This window comes from Meriones unguiculatus, chromosome 2 (assembly GCF_030254825.1).
Source record: "Meriones unguiculatus strain TT.TT164.6M chromosome 2, Bangor_MerUng_6.1, whole genome shotgun sequence".
NCBI lineage: Eukaryota > Metazoa > Chordata > Mammalia > Rodentia > Muridae > Meriones > Meriones unguiculatus.
This window is the reverse complement of record NC_083350.1, coordinates 189,521,208-189,542,298: the sequence shown is the minus strand read 5'-3', so window position 1 is coordinate 189,542,298 and position 21,091 is coordinate 189,521,208. Positions and strand designations below refer to the sequence as shown.

General features: G+C 47.8%; 1 protein-coding gene across 2 annotated transcripts in view; it reads right to left on the bottom strand.

The window, feature by feature from the left end:
* Lrba (LPS responsive beige-like anchor protein) overlaps positions 1 to 6,748 on the bottom strand; it is a 495,461-nt gene extending 488,713 nt beyond the window's left edge. For both annotated transcript variants that reach the window (XM_060378522.1, XM_060378523.1), the window contains exon 1: positions 6,545 to 6,748. In XM_060378522.1, coding sequence (XP_060234505.1) covers positions 6,545 to 6,748 — 204 coding nt within the window. The remainder of the gene's footprint in view (positions 1 to 6,544) is intronic.
* Positions 6,749 to 21,091: the final 14,343 nt, after the last annotated feature.

Sequence of the window (21,091 nt, the reverse complement as noted above, 5' to 3'; positions counted from 1 at the left end):
AAAGCACATCTCAAAATATAAGGCGCCCACAGACATGTGTAACGTGTACCCTCGTCCAAGAAGCCTGTTTTCTCTGTGGACAGGTACTACAGAAAGCTGAAACCAGTCAAAGCACAGAGAACAACCAACTGTAGGGTACTCAGCTGCTGCTGATATATTTACACACAACCCTTACACCTGAGGCTCAGGGAACACTGCACCACTGGGTAGGGGAGTCTCAGAGCCCGAGGACCAGGCCATCTGCCACAAGAGGAATCCTCTAGGCACTACTAGGTACTAGGCACTAGGTAACTACTGCCATGAAATGGCAACAGTGTGGTGCTCAAACACACCAATGACAGCACCAGCTGACTGCCAACCTGACCGGAGTCATCACATGGGGTCCCACCCCTAGAAAGACCTTCAGGGAGTTAAAACCTGCTGAGAGTAGAGACCTGCTCTTCCCAGAGACAAGACCCTAAATGGTCATCCCATCCCAGCCACTCAGTCTCCTCCCAAAACGTCTTCACATATAACACTGCACACAATCCACAGGTCTCACCTGTGTGTGTGTGTGTGTGTGTGTGTGTGTGTGTTCACACACAGATATATATGTACAACAAAAACAAAGACTAAGACATGAATTTGAAAGGAAGCAAGGGGAAAAACATGAGAAGGCTTGGACAGAAGCAAAATGGGAGGGGAGGGCAAAAAATTAAATTTTAATTTAAAAAATGTTATCTGGAAAAAAAGGAGATCACAACGGATAGCAATGGAAGATAAGCAACCCTCAGCCTCTGACATCTGTGCACACACACAAGCACACATGCACGTCCCTGCACGCGCATGTACACACACAACTGTAACAAAAACAAAGAGTCAGGACAGTATTTACACTGACAGTCAACTAAGCTTCAGCAAAGGCACCAAGACAGAACAACACTGACAACAGCTTTTCAACAAGCAGCAATGAGGCAATCGGATAACCAAGGACAAACAAATCACACCCTACAACAGTTAACTCAGAACCACAGGTTAATTAAGAGGGAACCTATTTCAGTGTCTTGAACACAGAATGTAAATATTCCAAGATTAGATGAGAAAAATTACATAATAAGATTAAGCTGCAGCAGTGGCTGCAAAGCTCTATAAACTGACTTAAACGGAGTGAACTATGTAACGAGACATGCGTTTTGCTAATCAGCAGTGCATCGCACTGGCCAGTGATCCAGTTAGGTCAGAGCGTTCGGACAGACTCGCCACTAAAAGAATCATGACACAGTCCTTCCACTGCCGGCAACCATGCTACCACTGAGAGGAACACCAAGAGCTAAAGCGGGGAAAGCAAAGAGAAGCAAACGAAACTGCTACTCCAAGTCTCACCCACCTTTGACTCCAGGTAAGTAAGTCAATAAAGCCTTCTTCTTTTTTTTTTTTTTTCTTTTTTTGGTTTTATGGAAGACAGGGTTTGGCTATTTGGAACCCTCTCTGTAGACCACGCTGGCCTGAACTCAGAGATCTGCCTTCCCAGGGCTGGCATTACAGACCTACAGTTGAGTTTTGTCACTAACCAATTACAGAAAGATCATCAGCAAGAGCATTTCTAGAGCAGAGTACTCCCAATCCTTAAATGTATAGTTGCAGGTATTATGTAGGAGGTAACCTACATATTAACATGACAATAAACCCATTTGTTTACTGTGAGGCGGGACAACAGACTTCTCACCCAGATCTGTAAAGTAGGAAGACCTTTAATCCAGATATTTGTGGGGAGGGAGGAAGCTGGGAATACCCCCCTCTAATCTGGGCCACACCTTCCACTGGAAGCCTACATAAGGACGTGGAAAAGGCCGCTTTTGCTCTTTGCCGGCTTACCCGCACCTTGCTAGCAAGTCCACTCCTGCACTGGCATTAGAACGTACTTTTCCAGGATTCTGGCATAGAGTAAAGACCAGCTGAGACCCCCAGCCTCATGGACTGAACAGCTACTGCATTCTTGAACCTTCCACTTTATAGGCAGCCATTGCTGGATTAGCTGCACCAGTCATTCTAATCCATACACATATACATATATATGTGTGTACAGAGAGACTCATTCTATAAGCGCTGATACTCTAGAGAATCCTAATACAAAACCCTATCTCAAAAATAAATAAATAAATAAATAATTATTAAAACAAATCATGAAAACATATATTTGTCACTAGACCAAGAGAAACATTATTCAATTAAATACTACTAAATATCTTTACAAGAATAGTAGACATCATAAACTCTATAGCACATTCCTGAACTATGCCAAATATTAACTGTTCTGCATTCATAGTCTGATAAGTAAATGCAGCAATGAAGACAAAAGAAAATGGTTCTAAATTGCAACGTGAAAAATATAAAACCAGAGAAGTTTGAAATACTAGAATACACTACTATACTATTCATCAAGATTTAACTAAGAAACATACGCAAAAGAAAGTTCAAGAGACAGTAAATTTCAAATGAATTTATAACAGAATAGGTCAAGCTACATGAGCAAAGTTGGAAGGCAACAGTTTATGAAGTCCAACATCTGGCCTCGCATGGCCTCACCACTTACTATCTGGACAACTATGGAAAGACAGTTGTTTTTTAAGGTCAGAAACTTATTATATAAATTGACAAATGTTTACTCAGTTTTTAAAGGTTGTAGGACATGTTTTCAGCTGGTTACAGTGGCATGTGCCTTTAGTCATAGCTTCGGGGGAGGCTGGCACAGACCACTGTGAGTCCTGGAGAACGAGGCTAACCTGGACAACACATGGAGACCTACCTCATCCTCCCAAAACAGGGAAGAAAGAACGTATGTAGTCCTACTTTAATATGCCTGAAAATGGGACAGGTTATGATACCTGGCCTGGCAAGTCTTACTTGACTCAGGCTACAGTCACTGCAAAAGAGGGAGCCTCAACTAGAAAAAGATCCACAAGATCAGGCCACAGGCAGGACTGCAGGACAACTTACTCAGCGACCGAAGGGGAGGCCAGTCCACTGTGGGTGCTGCCTCCCAGGGCAGGCGGTTCTGAGTTCTGTAAAGAAGGAGGCTGAGCAAGCCATGGGGAGCAAGTCGGTCAGCAGCACTGCTCCAAGGTCCCTCCTGTGCTGGCTCCTGCCTCAGGCTCTTGCCTTGTTTGAGTTCATGTCTTGACTTCCTTCATTAATGAACAGTGATGTGTAAGCCAAATAAATAAGACCTTTCCCCCCAAAACTTGACCCTACCTAGAACAATACCCCAAAACACAGTTTACATTATTCGTGAAAACGCCACTAGCAACTAACTCTGCACAGATGAAGTTCACAGGGTTTACACTGCTAGAATGTCATGCCTTACGTATGTCTCATGCTCTGTTTCTTGCTTCCTAGTTTTCACAGTTTTGGAAGTTTAGTTTAACTCAAAGTACTGTTGAGAAAAGTTAGGCCCCGCTCATGGAGGTACACACCTACAATCCCAGCACGCAGAGGCAGAAGCAGGTGGATTTCAACACTTTTTCATCCCATCTGATCTACACAGAGAGACCCAGACCAGGTAGATATACATAATGAGGACCACCGAAAGAGAGAAAGAATGGGGGTGGGGGTGGGACTAGGGGTGATGTCTTTGCCAGCAACATGCTTGTCATGAAAGCATGAGAGTCAGACTTCAGTCCCCGACACCCACATGAAAGCATGTACCTTGAACCCCAGTTCTAAGAAGGTGGAGACACAAGGATCTCTGAGGCTTGCTAGCCAGCCAGCCTAGCTAAATCCATCAGTTCCAAGTTCAGTGACAGATCTGTCACTAAATAAATAAATAAGAGCGAGAAAGACAGACAGACAGACAGGTGCTGGTGGCCTTAATCCTAGTACTCAGAGGTTCTAGAAGCAGGTGGATCTCTAAGTTTGAGCCAGCATGGTCTACTTAGAGAAACCTGCCTCAAAAAACAAAAGCAAACAAACAAAAAACAAGATAGGGCCAGTCATATAGCTCACATGTCACTTGCTGACAATCTGGTTTCCATCTCCAGAATCCACACAAAGCCAGAGCTCTGACTCACAGCTGGAATCCCACTCCTTCAGCCAGACAGGGAGCACCCCACCGCTAGACTACCGTACCCAGCACAGCACAAACAACAAGAGAAACGGCCTCACCAAGGCGGAAGGAGAGAACACCCAAATCTGCCCCCGATCCCACACCCATGCCAGCACGCTCACCTGCACCGCACACTCACACAGACAAGAATAAACAAAAGAGCTTAGAGAAAAAGATGAGTTACTGAGGACAGCACTCAACATCAACCTCTGACCTACACATACATATAATGGTGCACACACACAAAATAAATAGAGAAAACAAAAGTTAACAGTCAACTTTCTGCAGGCTGAATACGAAAACAATTATGTGAACTAAAAATGCATTTCCCTTTTAAGGTCATTTTTAAGCAGTGTCGTGGAAAGCTTCTTGAAAGTTAGAGAAAGAAGAATCAAGTCCAGTGGTAGAGGTTTCAGCGTGAACATTTGTCAGTGATTGCTGTGTCCCTGAGGAGAGCAATGCCTAAGGCACAAACACCTGCTCAGAGATGAAAACCATTCCACGCAGACGTATTCACGAAAAGACTAATCCCAAATCAAACTGCAGCCGCTCTATCTACTTAACTTCTCCTACGCTGATTTCCTCATTTTTGAAATGGCCCGTCTGTGTTAGGAGAGTTAAATAATAAAGTTGCCTGGTCCATGGTTCCTCCTTGGAACAGAACTACAACTCTCACGATGTCCACAATACCAAGATGCAGTAACGGCAGCAATGAACCAGCTGCAGGACCTACTCTCTAGTTTCCGTAACTTCTTAGGCCCAAATTTAATCACCGCAGGTACGCTGAATGACAGTAGAGGAAAGCCGGTCACCCTCTCCTCCCAGCCACTCTGCCCACCCTACTCAAAGCGGAAATGCAGGTGAAAGGGAAGCGCAATGGGACAGGTTTCCCATCTTTCCCATCTTCCCCCCTGCCACTGACTACGCAGCAGACAAGCACTGTGACGGACCTAACCTTACAGTCCTTACAGGACTTCACGTCAACAAACCATTGGCACAGAGTTTAGATTTCCCCCTAACAATGAAAAGACAATGATTCCTGTTTGGCCATCCGCCCCAGCACACACAGAGAGGAGTCTGAATCTTCCTGCAAAGAAGCTGTTTTCGCAGACAAACAACGAAGTGTGGACCACACTACCTATTTCCATTTACTGTCCACAGTACATTAGGTTCTGAAAAAGGAACTTCCAAGCTCTTTGAGGTAAAGGAGTAGAGGACTTGTGTCTTATCTGGAAGCTCACTGCCGGAAGTTCCGAACATGCTGACGCTAGGTGATAGGCACCACAGGTCACCACACAGGTCACTACACTTAGCCTACATTTTTATGTATTTGGTCATTTCCATAACACATAGTTCCAAAATGTGTGTGTGCATATGTCTGTCAGAATTTATATCGAAAGCCACAGCACAATAATCTAGTAAAAAAATAAAATGATTTAAAGCTCTCATGCTTCAAAAGTAACTGATTTTCACCTACATACTTTGTCATTGCAGAATCTGTATCGGAATGAGCAGACTACCAGTAAAGGCCTAATGAAGGAAATAAGTGACTGCCTGCAGTTAAACAAGTCTAACCTTGAAAATACAGAGGCAAAAAGGATGGCTGCTGAGCAGTTATTACAACTATCACACTCTCACGCTTGGCAGCATGGCTTATCCTCTAACACTGGTGGAGGGAAAGCGAGGAACTGATTTTAAAGCCAAATTCCCTTTTGATTCTTTTAAATTGAGAAGCAACAGAGAATTAAAGTCTAAAAAGGCTCCACTAAAGATAATTTCTAACAACTGACTGGAGGAAAAAGTGTCTCCTATCACAGCCTACCACGGCAGAGCCACAACTTGCAATGATCAAGTCTGTTTCATTACTAAACATGAGTTTACCAAAGGACAGACTCACACTGGCTGCCTCGGGCCTTTCTCAGACGGCCATTCAATCACAAGATCACCTTAACTATAACCCTAAATTCACTCCACAACATAAGCTTGGCTAGTTAGTTCTAAACCTAAACTAGCTAAAACTAAAAGAAGGCAACGTTAGGCTTCTGTTAGCAGCATGGACAGGAAGTCCGTGCAACTAACTACGGCAAAACACAACTGAGGCAAAGATTCACAGTAGCTGTCAAGTCCAAAAGTCAGGTATTTAAGATGATACGGAGAAGCGCAGCGTGCCTTGCAGACACTCCAAAGGGGAACCATTACAGCCAAGTTCTCCGCTCAGCACCTGACCACACACACTCGCACTCACATCGTACTCCACATCAACACACAGGTCACCTCACATTCAAAACTCGAAGCGTCCCATCTTGCACAACTCTCTTTAAACTGAGATGCAAGCAACTGCTGCATTTAGGTCACGCAGCATTCTCTGTCCGCCCGCGGAAAAAGCCATTAGACTGAGTGAGGCACCTGACCCCGGCCTCTCACCGGGAAAAGTAGACGCTCGTGAAATATTCACGCACTCACCAGGTTGAACACGGTCTCCACGATGTCCCTGTTGGACACCTCTCCGACCTCCACCAGGCCCGCGAGCACGGCGAACTTCATTCGCACGCCCCTGATGGGGAGCCCCGGCCTCAGCGACAGCGCGCCCCCGTCGGGGCTCTCCCCGCCGCCGCCGTCGTCACCCGTCGGCGGCCGGGACGGGGCTCGGCCGTCGTCGCCGGCCATGGCTGGTTCGCGGGGGCTCCGGGCCGCGGGCGGCGCGAGCGCCGAGGGTCCCCGCCGCAGCTGCTGAGCGCGCCCCCGGCGCCGCCACCTCCTCCCCGGGAGCGCCCGTCCAGCCCTCCCGCAGGCCGACCGCAGCGCCGAAGCCTGAGGAAGAGAGACGAGGGTGAGGGCGCGGGGCCGCGGCTCCCCGGGGAGGACCGCGGAGGGACCGCGGGGACGGCGGGGCGAGCCGGCGGGGCCCGGGCGGGCGGCTCCCGGGGGCGGGCGCGGGCAGGTGCGCGGCGGGGAGGGCGCCCGGCAGAGGAGGGGGACGGGGACCGCGACGGCCGCGGCTGCTGCTCACCCCGACGCTCCGGCCTCGTCCTCCGCCCGCCGGGGCGCAGCGCGATCCAGGGCAGGAAAGGGCGGGAGCGGGGCGGGACCGTGCCCGGCGCTCGGCGCGGGGGGCGGAGCGGCACCTCGCGGGCACCTGAGCACGGTGAGGCGCGCGGGGGGCGTGTGCCGGCCGCGGGGGGCGGGCCCGGCGGGAGGGAGGGAGGGAGGGAGGGCCGCCCGGGGCTCCGCGCGCTCCTAGGCCGCCCGGGGCTCCGCGCGCTCGGCCCCCGCGGGAGCGGCTGCTGCGGGCGCCGGCGACGCCGCGACCCGGGCCGCGGCGGGGTGGGGCTGACGGGACGCTCCGGCCTCGGCTCGCCCGGCCGCGGCGCGCGGGACCGCCCCCGTGCGCCCGCTGAGGCCGCTCCCCGCGGCCGCCATGACAGCGCCGGGGGCCGCCGGGCGCGGCGTGCGCGTGCGCGAGCGGGCGGGGGCGCGCGGGCGGGCCCGGGCACCGCGGGGCGCCGGGGAGCCGGGCGCGCGCTTCCGGGAGGTGCCACGCGGGCGGGCGCCGCGGGAGCGCGCTGCTCAGGTGGCGCGGCGTTGCTCCCGCGCGCCTCCCGCCCCAAGTCGTCAAGGTGTCCTCCGGTAGGACTCGGACAGGACGCCTGAGGCAGCCGACGGCGTGGGGCGGTGGCGCCGCGGCCCCCAGGTCCCTGGCTGGGCCGCCGCCGGGAGCACCCAGCCTCGAGCTGCCGCCCGGGAGGCCCCCACGCTGCGGGGAACAGGATGCACGCGGGCCGCTGCACGCAGGAACCACGGGGAAGGGGTCCCTCTCGATTTTCCAGAGTGAAAGTTCGCCTCGCTGTCGGGTTGCCTCAAACAGAATAGACAGGTGTTGAAAGCAGCACAGATCGTCTGGTCATGTTGCTCCTCTGTCATTTTCTCCACGGCCACTGCTAAGGGCGAAGCGTTGATCCTGGTGCACCAGTTTAAAAAAAAATTAAAGGAGCATTTTCCACCTATTAGTATTCTCTGGGAGAAAGTACGTGTTTAAAATACCCCCGGGTTTCTGAAAATGAACGGGGTAAAGTAAAAGGAAGTACTCTTAGCTTGGCTTGAGAAATGAATGGTTCACTGAAAAATGAGTTATTTCAAACATCTTTGAAAAGTAGACAGTTTTAACTGTCTCACGGATATTGAGAAGCAAGAGTAAAAGATTCTAACAAAGAAGTGTCCTTAGAAGTAAACCTTTTTAAAATACTCGAAAAGCTGCTTTTTAAAGGGAATTCAGTTGCCTCAAAATGGGTGTACATATTCTAAAGATAAGGCAGACATTTCGCTGATTTTGTGACTTGCTGATTTGTGAACTTTTGGGTTAGAGGTAACATCTGTGGCCTGTTGCTGGAATCCCTGAAAAATATAACGAAACACCTCAGATCTCAGTAAGTCTGAAATAAGGGAGTGAAAGGCCCCTGCAGGATCAAGAGAACATTCACTTGGCCTTTCACCATCTCTGTTTTGAATGTGGGAGGCATGATTAAGCCACCCTGGTATCTCACTCTGGTAAGATCGTGCTTCCTTGGATTTAGACAGAGTTGAAGATAATACATCTAGTTTATAGGTACTAACAATTTGTTGGATAAATAGCTTCCAATAAGAGGCAGATGGCAAGAATGAAAATCCCTCACGGTATGGTCAGAGTCTAAAGGATTTAGGACATGGTTTGTGTCTTGTGCATTTTTTATGGAACCAAAAGTAGATACAAAACAACTAACTACTTAAAAACAAATTATACACTTTTTAAAATCTTTTTCTAGCATTTTTGCCACCTCCTGCTTTTATTTGGAAGTTTACTGCAGAAAGAAGCAGAATGAAAGCAGAAGAGGAAACTTGAGCTAGCCCAGCCCCGGCTAACGTGCAGCCCCTGTAGATTGCCTCGGAGATGTGCAGCATACTGAGGGTGCTTTGGGCTCTGCTGCCCATCGCTCCATAGACTGCTCAACAAAATATATACTGTAAACACTCTATGTACACGATACTGTGCAGATTATCAAACACTGACGTAAGCTGCTTTAATTCTTCCAGCCGGAAAGTCTTTGCTACCATTTGAAGTGAGGGAAATTCTGTATAAAGGATGCTTTGATGTGAGAAACAGTTTTATCAGTTATGTTTGATGTTATTAATGGAAGTTTGTCTAGTCAGAAGTCTTCATATGAGATATCAACAGCCAAGTTTATAGTACTGTTTGATTATAGTACTGTTTGAGCCGCATGGTACACACAAGGGAGGAAGGAAGAGGAGAGAAAATGGGAGAATGAAAAAGAGAAAATAGGCAGGGGAACTTAGCTTACCTTCTGTAAGTTCAAAGTCCAGCTTTTTATTGCCATCTAATTTATATCTGATATCAATGTCTTGGAATTAAGTCCAAAGATTATTTCTATCTTTTCTTAAGCATATATTGAAACCGTAGCAGTAAACAAAAGAGAGAGATTGGGTGTGGCGGCTCGAGCCTCTAATTTCACCTAAGAATGATCTCAAATTCAAGACCTACCTGGACAACTTAATGAAAGCCTATCTCAAAAATCTGTCTCAAAAACGGTATGTTGGTGTTGGAGGGGCTGGTGAGTTGACTCGGGAGTTAAAAACACCTGTTGCCCTTGTTGTTCCCAGTGTGACCATCTGTAACTCCAGTTCCAGGGATCTGACCCTCTTCTGACCTGTGTGGACACTGGGCAGGCATGTGATACATACATGCACTTCAGTCACTCACACAAAATAATATTTTTTTTGTTTTTTTAACAGTTGGGAATATATGTAGCTCAGTGGTAAAGAATGCTCGCCTAGCATGTGTGAGATCCTGGCTTCAGTCCCCAGTACAGAAAGAGAGGAGGGAGGCTGAATTCAGAACTCAGAACAGGAAGCTTTCTTCATAACTCAGAAAGAACTCAAGCAGAAAGAATGTAGTTTCATACTGAGATCAAGATTATCATCTATGAACTCTTACCTGCATACAAAGAAAACCTGAGAGCAGAGATGGGATGGAATTTTCTTTTATCAGGAAACAATCCACCCAATTGTAACTTGTTGGCATTTTTTTACAAATATAGGTTAAATGATAACCTATGGGAAAGTACAGCCTGTGTGATCAGCAGTGTACCAATGCATACCTCTGGAGCTTGAATTTTAACTCTTCTTTAGCACAGCTTATGAAAGCATGGGCTGAAAATTCAAGTCTCTAACTTGCCTCCTCTTGTATGAAAGTCAAACATTTTTCAAGTTACTTCTCACGGTTTTTCCAAACTTTCATACAGGAGTCCTGTATTTGCATCATTCCCACTCCCCTCTTCTTCCCAGCTCTACCTGTGCCTCCCACTCACTCCCTCTAAATCTGAGACCTTTTCTTCTGTAACTACAGCCGTGCCTGGAACTACTGCCCCATGTACTGTTGCTCACATGCACATACGTGTGGCTGACCCAGAGAAGCAGGATGAGTTTTCTCCAGGCCTGAAACCCCGGAAGGTCACACAGACATTATTTCTATTAGTAAAGAAAGCTTCAAAAGTTAGTAGTCCTGATTACTGACTCTGGCTGGTTGGGTGGGTTTTTTAAGACTTGTGAAACCTAAGCTGCCTAGAAACTCACTCTATAGCCCAAGCTGGTCCCAAGACTGTGTCAATCCTACCTCAGCCTCCTGAGTGTGGATTAAAGTACATGCTCCCACACCTACCTCCTGTTCTGTTCTTGAGTACTGTGTAAGCAGGCAGCTGCTATGTGCTGTTCCTTCTGCTCTAGTCTGCAATGAGATGTTCTCCTATGACACGGCACTCCAACACTACAGCCTTTATTCAGTGCTGCATTTGGAACTCAGGACAGTGAGCATGCTTCAGTCGAGAACTCTTGCTGAGCTACAAGCCGGTAACACTGCAGCTCACGCAAGTGCATACCACTGGAGACAGAAACTGCATCTGCCAGTTACAGTCTGAAATCCCTGTCCAGCTGAAGTCAGAAAGGGCAGGGCTTCCTCTGAAAGGACACATTTACTCTTCATACAAGGATCAAGACTGGGGAGTAGACTGTTTGAACTGCTTGCTAGTCTCCAAAGTAGAGGAGAAAGCTTGCTTCGGCATACAGTGGCATGCGTAGAGCAGGCTCTCCCAGGACCCAAGCTCTTTCAAGAAGCCACGGAGAAACCAATCAAGGCCTGTCAGCCAACATCAGCTGTTTGTCGGCCAACAGCTGTACCCACCCCCTGCCGTGTGCACAGAGCCAGCTTTAATGCTGGTCTCAGCCCAGAGACGACTACAGTCCCAGCCAACAGGTCTCAACACGCACCTAGAACCTGTTGACTCAGAGAACTTCCGAAATACGTTAGATACTTGTTGATTTAAGCAACTGTATTTTGAGTTATTTGTCATCTAGACGGAAGACCAAACATCAGGTAAAACAAATTCTCAAGTTTTGAGCTACCCTCACTTTGTCCAGAGGACAAACTTTCAAATCCTGCAGGTCACAGGCAGGCTGCATGTTAGCTATAACTGGGCCTGCATGTTGCCGAGGGCAGTGTCACTGTGTTTAGTCGTCACATTTGGGGTTATAAGGTGGAAGAGTGTGGCATTAGGACTTCCCTTCTTCCTAAGAAAGAGCTGGGATTAGTTGTATTAAAGAAACATGCCATTTCCTTACAAGCGCTCCAGGGTATTTTCTCTGCAAAGGAACACATGCGCATCTCAAATGCACTAAATGAACGTGAAGATGGCGTTGAGGGAGGGGAAGCATCTGCCGTGACTTACTGCGGATGCACACTGGCCACCAGCAGTCAGTCACACTGGCTGCACCTCACTCCTCAGGGCGCCCCCTGTAAGGCGGTGGCTTGCCAGCTCCCTAACGCTGCGGCCCTTCACACAGTTTTTCAGGTTTTCAGGACCCCCCCACACTACAAAATTATTTTGTTGCTACTTCATACCTGCAATTTTGCTGCTGTTCTTATAAATATCTGCTTGTAGGACATCTGATCTGTGACCCCCAAAGGGGTCACACTCACAGGCTGAGGGGGCTGCTGTGAGGGAGTGGGGCGAGGGCCGTAGTGGTCATGTAGCTTAGTGACACAGTGCTGTCCTAATAGGTGTGAGGAGCTAAATCAGGCGCTAACACATGCTCAGAAGCGAACCCAGGAAGAGCCAATTGTTTATTTGACCTGAAGCTAGCAGTGAAGCTAAAAAGATGGGGCAGACTGTGGTAAACTTGCTCCGGGACCAAGTTCTAGTCAGCCGTGAGAAGGTTTTGAGCCATAAGGAAACGGAATTTTCCTAGCCTCTTACAGTCACTAGACGCTTGCAACCCCCACCCATGCTTCAGGGACCGGCCACCGCGCGGAATTGGGGGGCTGCGGTCTCTTACTGTTTGTAAATCCCACGAGTGTGAGTAGGAAACACTGTGTGTAATGAAAGTGTCCGTTGGAGTTGGGCAATTAGTTTTACTCGGAATGTAGACAACATTAAGATAAAGTATCAATGCCATCTCCTCATAGAATCCTGGCACGATAGCTTTAAGAAGGAGTTTGGAAGCAGATACTGTTTAGCTGTAACCATATGTATGTATAACATATATACAGAAATAAGCTATTGCTGTATGCTGCACATAGCTCTTCAACAGTGGTCAGGCAATGAGTATGTCATCACCTTTGTTCCGTGAGCAGTTAACGTCAAGGATAGAAAACGCCATCTTGAGTTGTCGTAGCCTAGTTCAGTGGGTCTCAGTGATGGGTTTTACATTCACCTGGAACCTTTTTATTTTCCCCAATATGACATTTTTATTAATTATGTGGGAAATTTATAGAACTCACCAGATCACACTTGCTTCCCAGTCCTGCCAGGTCCACCCTCCCACATCTGTGCCCCCGACAAAGGGAAGAAAGGAAAGGAAGCACCGAGTCGTCTGTGTGGCCCGTGAGCTCACTGGAGCATGGTCAGTCCTGGCAGCGGCCCTTGAAGAGGCCCAAGGCCTTCGGCACTGCACCCCTCCAGAAGCCCGCTGTGGAAAGGCACTGCAGCATCTTCACTGCCGTTTCTAAGGGCTCCCTCCAGTGGCTTCGTGTCTGGACCCTTGTTTTGGGGTGGAGTGGCAGAGGTCATCAGCGTCTCTCCTTCTCAGTCACTGCAGTCTGTCACTGCATTCTCATTCTCAGTCACAGCACCCCCGCAAAGAAGCTTCCCCGCCCATCCTGCCCGTAGCACCATGGTCACAGACATCAACAGGGTTTCTGGTGGTGGCAGCACAGATCCTGGAAGTCTTTTGACCAAATGAACCATTCTTCATGTCAGAGCTTTTGTTGCTGCTCAGATTCAGGCTGGACATGACATGGGGCAGCGTGGGGTGGGGCAGGGTTGGGGGCAGAGGCGGCAGGACAGGAGGGAGCTCCACCCCTCACACTGTACTCCACATCGCCCTGCCCTCCCTGCTGGCCACCCTGCCAGCGCCCCAGGCACCTGCCGGGGTCATGACTACCAACAGCACACTCTGTCCAGCGCGGCTCCCGTGAACCTTTAACATCACCCAGAACCTTTATAAATCTCAGTGCCAGGCTGGAGAGATGGCTCACAGGTTACAAACACTGGCTGCTCTTCCAGATAGCCCCAGGTTCAGTTCCCAGCACCTACATACAGTCACACCTGTAACTCCAACATCTGACACCCTCACACTGACATACATGCAGGCAAAACATCAATGCAGTAAATAAGTTAAAACTTCAAAAAAAAAAAAAATCTCAGTGCCTAGACCCATTAAATCAAAATCATGAATAAGAACCAGACATCAAGATTTTATTATGACTCCCTTGGTGATTCTTTTGTTTGTTTTTTTTTTCTCTTAGTTCTGTTTCTTTTGTTGTGTTGTGTTGTGTTATATTGTGTTTCATTTGAGGCAGGGTCTCACAGTGTAGCCGTGGCTGGCCTGTAATTTGCTATGTAGACCAGACTGTCCTTGAACTCCGGATCTGCCTGCCTCTGACTCCCAAGTGCTGAGATTTCAGGCTTGAGCCACCACACTGCCTCTAGCTAATTCTTACATGAGACCAAGGCAATAACCACTAGGATCATTCATTTTTTTATTTGATTTCATGATGGTCCTTTGAGGACATCTGTAACAATGGGTCTAATGAGATTTATGCAGTTTGTGTGCAGTGGGTTTTGTTCATTTGTTATTTTTAGGCCAGCTCTTAGCATATAGATAGCTTGGCTTCAAGTTTTCCATTCTCCAGCAATGACCTCCCATGCCAGGGTAACAGGCACGTGCCACGGCTCTGGCTTTATGAGGACCTGCTGTTAGGGGTATCGGTTTATCAAACTGAAGTCCCGCTCTGTTGTCCAGGCAGGTCTTGAACCCCTGGCTTAAGCAACCCCCTTGCATCAACCTCCTGAGTGGGGACAGGAAGCAGGAGCCCTTCGCTGCTCCGGGCTAAGTCGAGTGTCACTTAAAATCAGCCCATATGAAGCTGGTGAGCACCACCTATAAGACTCCTGGAAATAGCACGGCGTTGCTGACTCTGGACAACCTGACAGTCTTCCTAAAGACATTAGCTCTCTAAATGAGGAGGAAAATACAAGAGCTCTATGTAAGGAAAGGAAAATACATTCATTAGATGTCATACTAATGACAACACCAGCCTGGGATAAAACTTTTAAACACTTGATTTCTAAAGCAAATGTAGATAATGAGCTAGAAATTACAATTTACATTATAACTATAATTTCCAGAGTATAATTGAGATTAACGGAACTACAGTAGAAGTGGTTGGGGAAGTTGTTGTGCGCTGTACAGTAAGGCTAGGAGGGCTTTGCTGCTCTGTGCGTTAGGGCTTTGCTGCTCTGTGCGTTAGACTTTCTTTAATGGAGGTTGTCAGTAGAGCTTTGTGTTTATGCCCCATAAAACGAATTTTGCTGATGTCATTTCACTTAGGTGAGAAAACACTAATACAGAAAGTAACACTTAGAAGTACTGAAGAGCCATTTCTAGTTACAGGAGTCAAAACGATAAAGCCTGAAAGAAAGAAACTTCTGTGAACTGAAATCCTGGGAAAGGAGGTGAGAGGAGCTGCAGTAGAACCCAGTCATCAGCTACCCCAAACAGTAACACACTCACTTCATTCTGTGTCCCCGTTACAGGGGGACGAGAACCAAGAAAAGATCTTCCTTTTCTGGCTTCTGGTTCTTCCATGGCCGTTGTTAGCCAAGGCTAGCAAGGTGGGCAGAGCAAGCCCACACGTGTGGGTGATTGTGCACGTGACATGATGTGTGGGTGGACACAACTGCCCGTCACGTCAGACGGACGGAAGACAGCTACAGGGGGCTGCTCTTCCCAGCCACAGTGGGGTTCAGGCAATTCAGCTCATCAGACTTTGCCCCCAGCTGGCCCCAAGCAAAAAGACTTTATTGTTCTTTAAGTTCCCAGATATAAGCCTGGTGTGGTGGTGCACTGGGGGAGGATCTCTGTGAGTTCGAAGCCTGGACTACATAGTGAGTTCCAGGACAGCCGACTTCGGAGCCCAGAAGTTTGAGAGCAGCCTGAGCAGGGCAGTAATGTTCCTGTCACTCACTAAGTGAGTGAAGGCAAGGATGTACAACAAGGCAGAAAGTAAAAAGGGGAAATTTCAAATACAGACATGTAGATAGTGTGGGTGAGGGCGCCTTGCAGATGTGTCTCGTAACATACATATCCATACATGTGTTCACACATTTGTGTTCATCTCAGCGGTGTGTGGAGGTCAGAGGTCAACCCTCTGCCTTCTTTGAGACAGGGTCAGCCTTGTCTGTGTGTGCTGGCCCATGAGCTGCTAGGGCTTTCCCTGTCTCTGCCTCCCACCATTTTAGAGCTTCTCTGAACTTTACAGTTAACACTGATTACTTGCTTTTTGTTTGTTTTGGTTTTTCCAAATAGTTTCACTCTATAGTGTGACCCGTGCATCTTACAGAGGAACGCAGGGTGGCTGATGCGGAAGCTGTTGCACCCAGGTTTGCTGGCCGCACAGTTTCTCATGCAGTGCTTGCCCACCGACCTTCCTCCCACCCCCTTAAGATTCCTCTTGATGCCAGCTACTAAGAGGGCGGACGCAGGGGCCGTGGCAGCTCAGGCCACCCGCCGAAACCGAGAATGAAAAGAAAAGTGTGCTCTGAAAATGCAATAGAGCAAACTAAATCCGATGCTTTCCTAAGGTATCCTGTGCAAGGGGGTGGAGCCAGGGAGGAAGCACACGGGGAGGAAAATGCCCAGGAAGTGGTTGTGCTCTGTCACGGTCCGGGAAGGGGTACTGACTGACAGAAAGTTATGAGGCGAATCTGCCTGCACCGACACGGCAGCCGCTTTCCTAGCTCCCTTCCCCATGAAATCTGCCATGAAATGACTGTGTGTCTGTTACTCTGCTTACTGTATTCCTCTCTTGTGCTTTACAAAACTAAGGCATGTGACTGCTGTGCAGCTGCAATCCCAGCTCTCAAAAGGCTTGAGGGCTGGAAGCCAGCCTAAGCTACGGAGTGTGACCCTATTTCTAAAAAAACAAAAGAAGCAGGCAGTGGTGATGCACGCCTTTAATCCCAGGGGTAGATGGATCTCCAAATTCAAGGCCAGCCTGGTCTCCAGAGGGAGTTCCAGGACAGCCGGGGCTACATAGAGAAACCCTGTCTCAATCCCCCACCAAAAATTAATGTTAACTGTGTAAAATTTTGAAAATTCAGAAAAGCTATGGAAGGAGGAGGAGAATGAGACCCCTATGCTCATCGTCTTGGTTAAGCTGGCATGGGCATGTGTTCTGTTTAAAGGGTGTATTATCAACAAGACTGTTCTGAAGAGACTCGAAGCGGCTTTTTTCCACTGGGAGCATGTGTCACTAACATCGCTGTTGCACTGGCCTCTAAGCATGACATTAGTAACCATAACCTGTTGCATTGGATTACTAAAGCATGGTTTTAGGCTATTGTCCATCTGACAAGATGTGGCCGCTACCATCAGCATCGTAAAGCTGTGTAACGGGTAACTACGAGCTTTACACAGGACACCTCATAGAAATGCTGCTTCGGCCACTGACTGCTGAATGCATTGGGGAAGAGATTTTTTTTTTTTTTTTTTTTTTTGCATAGGTTTTGTGGTTATTGTTGTTACTTTGATTTCTTAAGGAACAGTCGCATGTATGCCAGTCTGGCAGCTGAGAATGACCTTGGACTCTGAGTATAAGGTCTAGTTCCATGGTGAGTTTCCTACACTGCTTCTCAAGTGTTGGAATCACAGGCATGCCATTACAACTGCTCCTGTGAAATTATTGAATAAGTTATTGAACTTTGCCATTCTTCATCTGTAAAATGTTTATACCAAGAAGTTTCTAGTAAAGCTCTTAGCTTGGCAGGCTACAGCAATCAGTACCTAATAAGAGCAAGCCACTTTTACAATGTGTAAAGCATGATTACTTTAAAATTTTGGGGAAAATGCGAAAGCCATTTTCTGGAGCTTATCTGCTCAGTGTCTACGCTATCTGATGAGCATCTGTGACAGTCTTAGAAAGTTATATAAAGATCCTATTTATTTCTTAAAGCAGAAGAGGGCATATTTTCTTTATTTTGTTTCTTTTTCCCCTTCTGTTCTTTGTTTTCTCTGCTTCTATTGTTGCTTTAGAGGGACTAGGATGTTTGGTTTCATTTGAGACAGGGTCTCACTAAGTAACCCTGGCTGGCCTGGAAATCACTGTGTAGACCAGTCTGGATTCAAACTCACAGAGATCTGCCTCCAGATTGCCAAAATGAAAGGCCTGTCCAGCAGGTTTGGCTCCTGTTGTTCTCTGCAGAGATCATTCTTGACAGTGGGTTACTCTTTGCTCATGAGCTGTCCACCAAGTAAGATGACTAGGTGGAGTGATGATGTGCACAACAGATACTATATGAAAGAGGTGTACTGGATGGAGATGGAGAGAGAGAGAGAGAAGGAGAGAGGGAAACATGATAGAGGGAGGGCAGGGGGGCGCCCAGACAGAGAAAGGGAGAAAGCAAGAAAGAGAGCACAAGAGCGAGAGGGAGAGGTAAGAGGCAGGGGTCCTTTTACAGCTTCTGCTCAGCCGAACTGTGCCTGCCGGACAGTCTACGCGGTCTACCAGGTCTGTTTGGTGGCGACACATGATGACATCATAGCTTACTAGGCAACCCAGAAGCAGGCTGCCTAAATACTAACACTAGGACTCACAAACCAGAGCAAACTGGTGTCCGTTTCTGCTGCCTGATGAGGTCCCCAAGCTGTCGACTTCCTCTCTGCATTGGGGGGAAGAAGGCTACACAAAGTTCCCACCAGGCTACAGAGAACAGAGTTAGTGAATGCCATCCCACCTCCTGTAACACACCCATCACCCTGGGCCCTTCAGGGAACCCTTCAACTGCGCCTAGACTATCAAGTGCTCTTGATTTCCATCTCAATACATCCTTTGTCTCTGTGTTAGTAGTTTCACAGTGTTCTGACCTCTGTAGTTAGTTAACTGAGTTCTCAAATAAGTCCTGGTGACTTTTTATCAGTGAAATCTTTCAGGGCCTACATGGGAGCTCATAAAATCAAAAGTTTGGTCAGCATTGTCTGAAGACAAAAATAGCAGCAGCCTGGAGACATGGCTCAGCAGTTAAGAGGACTGACTCTTCTTCCAGAGGACCTGCTCAAATTCCCAGCACCCACAAGGCAGCCAACCAGTTCCAGGGGTATGTGAGACCCTCTCTGGCTTTGGAGGACACTGCACACACATGGTGCATAGACATACATACATGCAGGCAAACACATGGTGCATAGACATACATACATGCAGGCAAACACATGGTGCATAGACATACATACATGCAGGCAAACACATGGTGCATAGACATACATACATGCAGGCAAACACATGGTGCATAGACATACATACATGCAGGCAAACACACACACATAAAATAAAAAGTAAATCTTAAAAAATAAAAATAAAAAAGGCAGCAGCCTTCCTCACCTTATCCTGCCCGCCCTCCCTGAACAGGCAACCTATTCTGTGGGTTGTTAGCTGTCTGCCGAGATCTCATTCTACTAGGTTCAGTGCGACATAGAAACTAGAGAAAATGCAGGTACTTTATTTACCCAGCCTTCATTTCTGCTTAGAGAATTTCTTTGTGGCCTTTGCAAAGCTCCAGTCCATCCAGCACAACCCCGAACCCCCACAGTGGCCCCTGCCAACCCAACTCTAACCCTCGACCAACCAGCAGGAAGGTCCGAAACCAGCTTCTGATGGAAGAAGTGGGAGGGGCACCATCAAACTGGTTTGACTGCCTCAAGACTGATTACCCTAGTTTTAACAAGAAAAAAACTTACAGAATAACACCGTCCTGGACTTCCCAAAACTGAAAATGAATTTTGGAGCAATGAACAACTACCAATACACTTCACTCTTTGCAAACATATATGTTTCACTTACTGTAATAATGTTATTGCAGTGAGAGAGGTGCAGGCCGCAACGCGTGTGCACGGGTCAGACGATAACTTGCCAGTTCTGTGTCCCTGCCGCCTGCACCCCAGGGTCACACTAGGTCATCAGGCCTTTGCGTGGTCCTTCCCCCTTGGCCATCAGCTCTGTCTTTGTGTTCCTGCTGGAGACAAGTTCAAGCTAGCCTTGAACCCACTGTAGAGCAGAGGGTGAGCTTGAACTTCTGAGTGCGAGGACTACAGGTGTGACAGGGAAAGCCTGTTTGTGCAACGCTGGGATCAAACTCAAGGCCTGGTGCACACTAGTTAGCACTGCTGAGTGGGCGAGAGCCACAGCACCCCACCCCTTTGTGTACCGAAGGACTGATAGCGTCTAAATGGGCCACTTCTTGACGACGTGTGAATGTTACATTAAGGGGTTCACTTTCTAAATTAGCATGCACAGTGGCAGGCCTCCTTGTGGTCTTTTCACTCAGACTTTGTTTGCTTGGTCCTGCCACCCTTTCTCCGCTCTTCCGTTTTCTGGCGCGCTCTTCCTTGTACAGACTCGTCCTCACCCGAGGGCCGCTCTGTAGACACGGCTCTGGAGAGGTGGCGTGCCCCTCCCGGCTACACACGTTCTGTTGTGCCCTTCGGAATTAAAGGGTTGATGATCCCCAAGCTAACAGATTGTCCAGCCACATTGACAATGGAGCAAAGGAGAGTCTCCCAAGGGAAATAAAGGCACTGAGACCGGGGAGCTGTGTACCCCTTCAGGGACGTGCTAGTGTTTAGTAGAAACTGAAGGAAGGAATATACTTAAAAATAACATCTTCTGATAAGAAAAAAATAAAATTAAAAAAAAAAAATCTAGTCACTCGCTGTTTGTTTGTGTGCTGTGTGTTTCTGGTGTTTCGAGGCAAGCGCTGTATAGCTAAAGCCAGCCTTAAAGTGCCAATCCTCCTGTTTTCACCTCCCTGGCACTGTGTGTGTGTGTGTGTGTATACATACTATGTATGTATACTGTGTTACATACTGTGTAACATATATATATACATATATATACATATGTGTATGTATATATGTATAGTATGTAACATATATACATATATACACAAATATTCATGTGTGTGTGTGCATGTATACATGTATACTATGTAATATACATACATATATATGTATATATATACACATACATACACACACACCACTACACTTTGCTTTGCACATGGGTTCTGGGGACCACACTCATCTTCATCTTCTTCTGAATGTTCTGAATGTCTTCATCTTCTGAATGTTCGAATGAAGAAGCAAATGCTGAATAGAGAAACTTCCGGGAGCCTCACTGGTTCCGGCTGACAACCACGTCCCAGCTGGAACCCACTTTCTCTTGTCACTCGCGGAAGGCCGTGGGTGGAACTCAGGGGGCAGCGTGCCTGTCCTAGCACCCGAAGCTGCAGACTGGATCTCCAGCATAAACTGAGCATGGTGGTGGGAGGCTGACAGTCCAGCGCTTAGGGGAAGACACAGAAAGATCAGAAGTTCAAGGTCATCCTCAGGTACAGAGACAGTTTGAGACCTGCT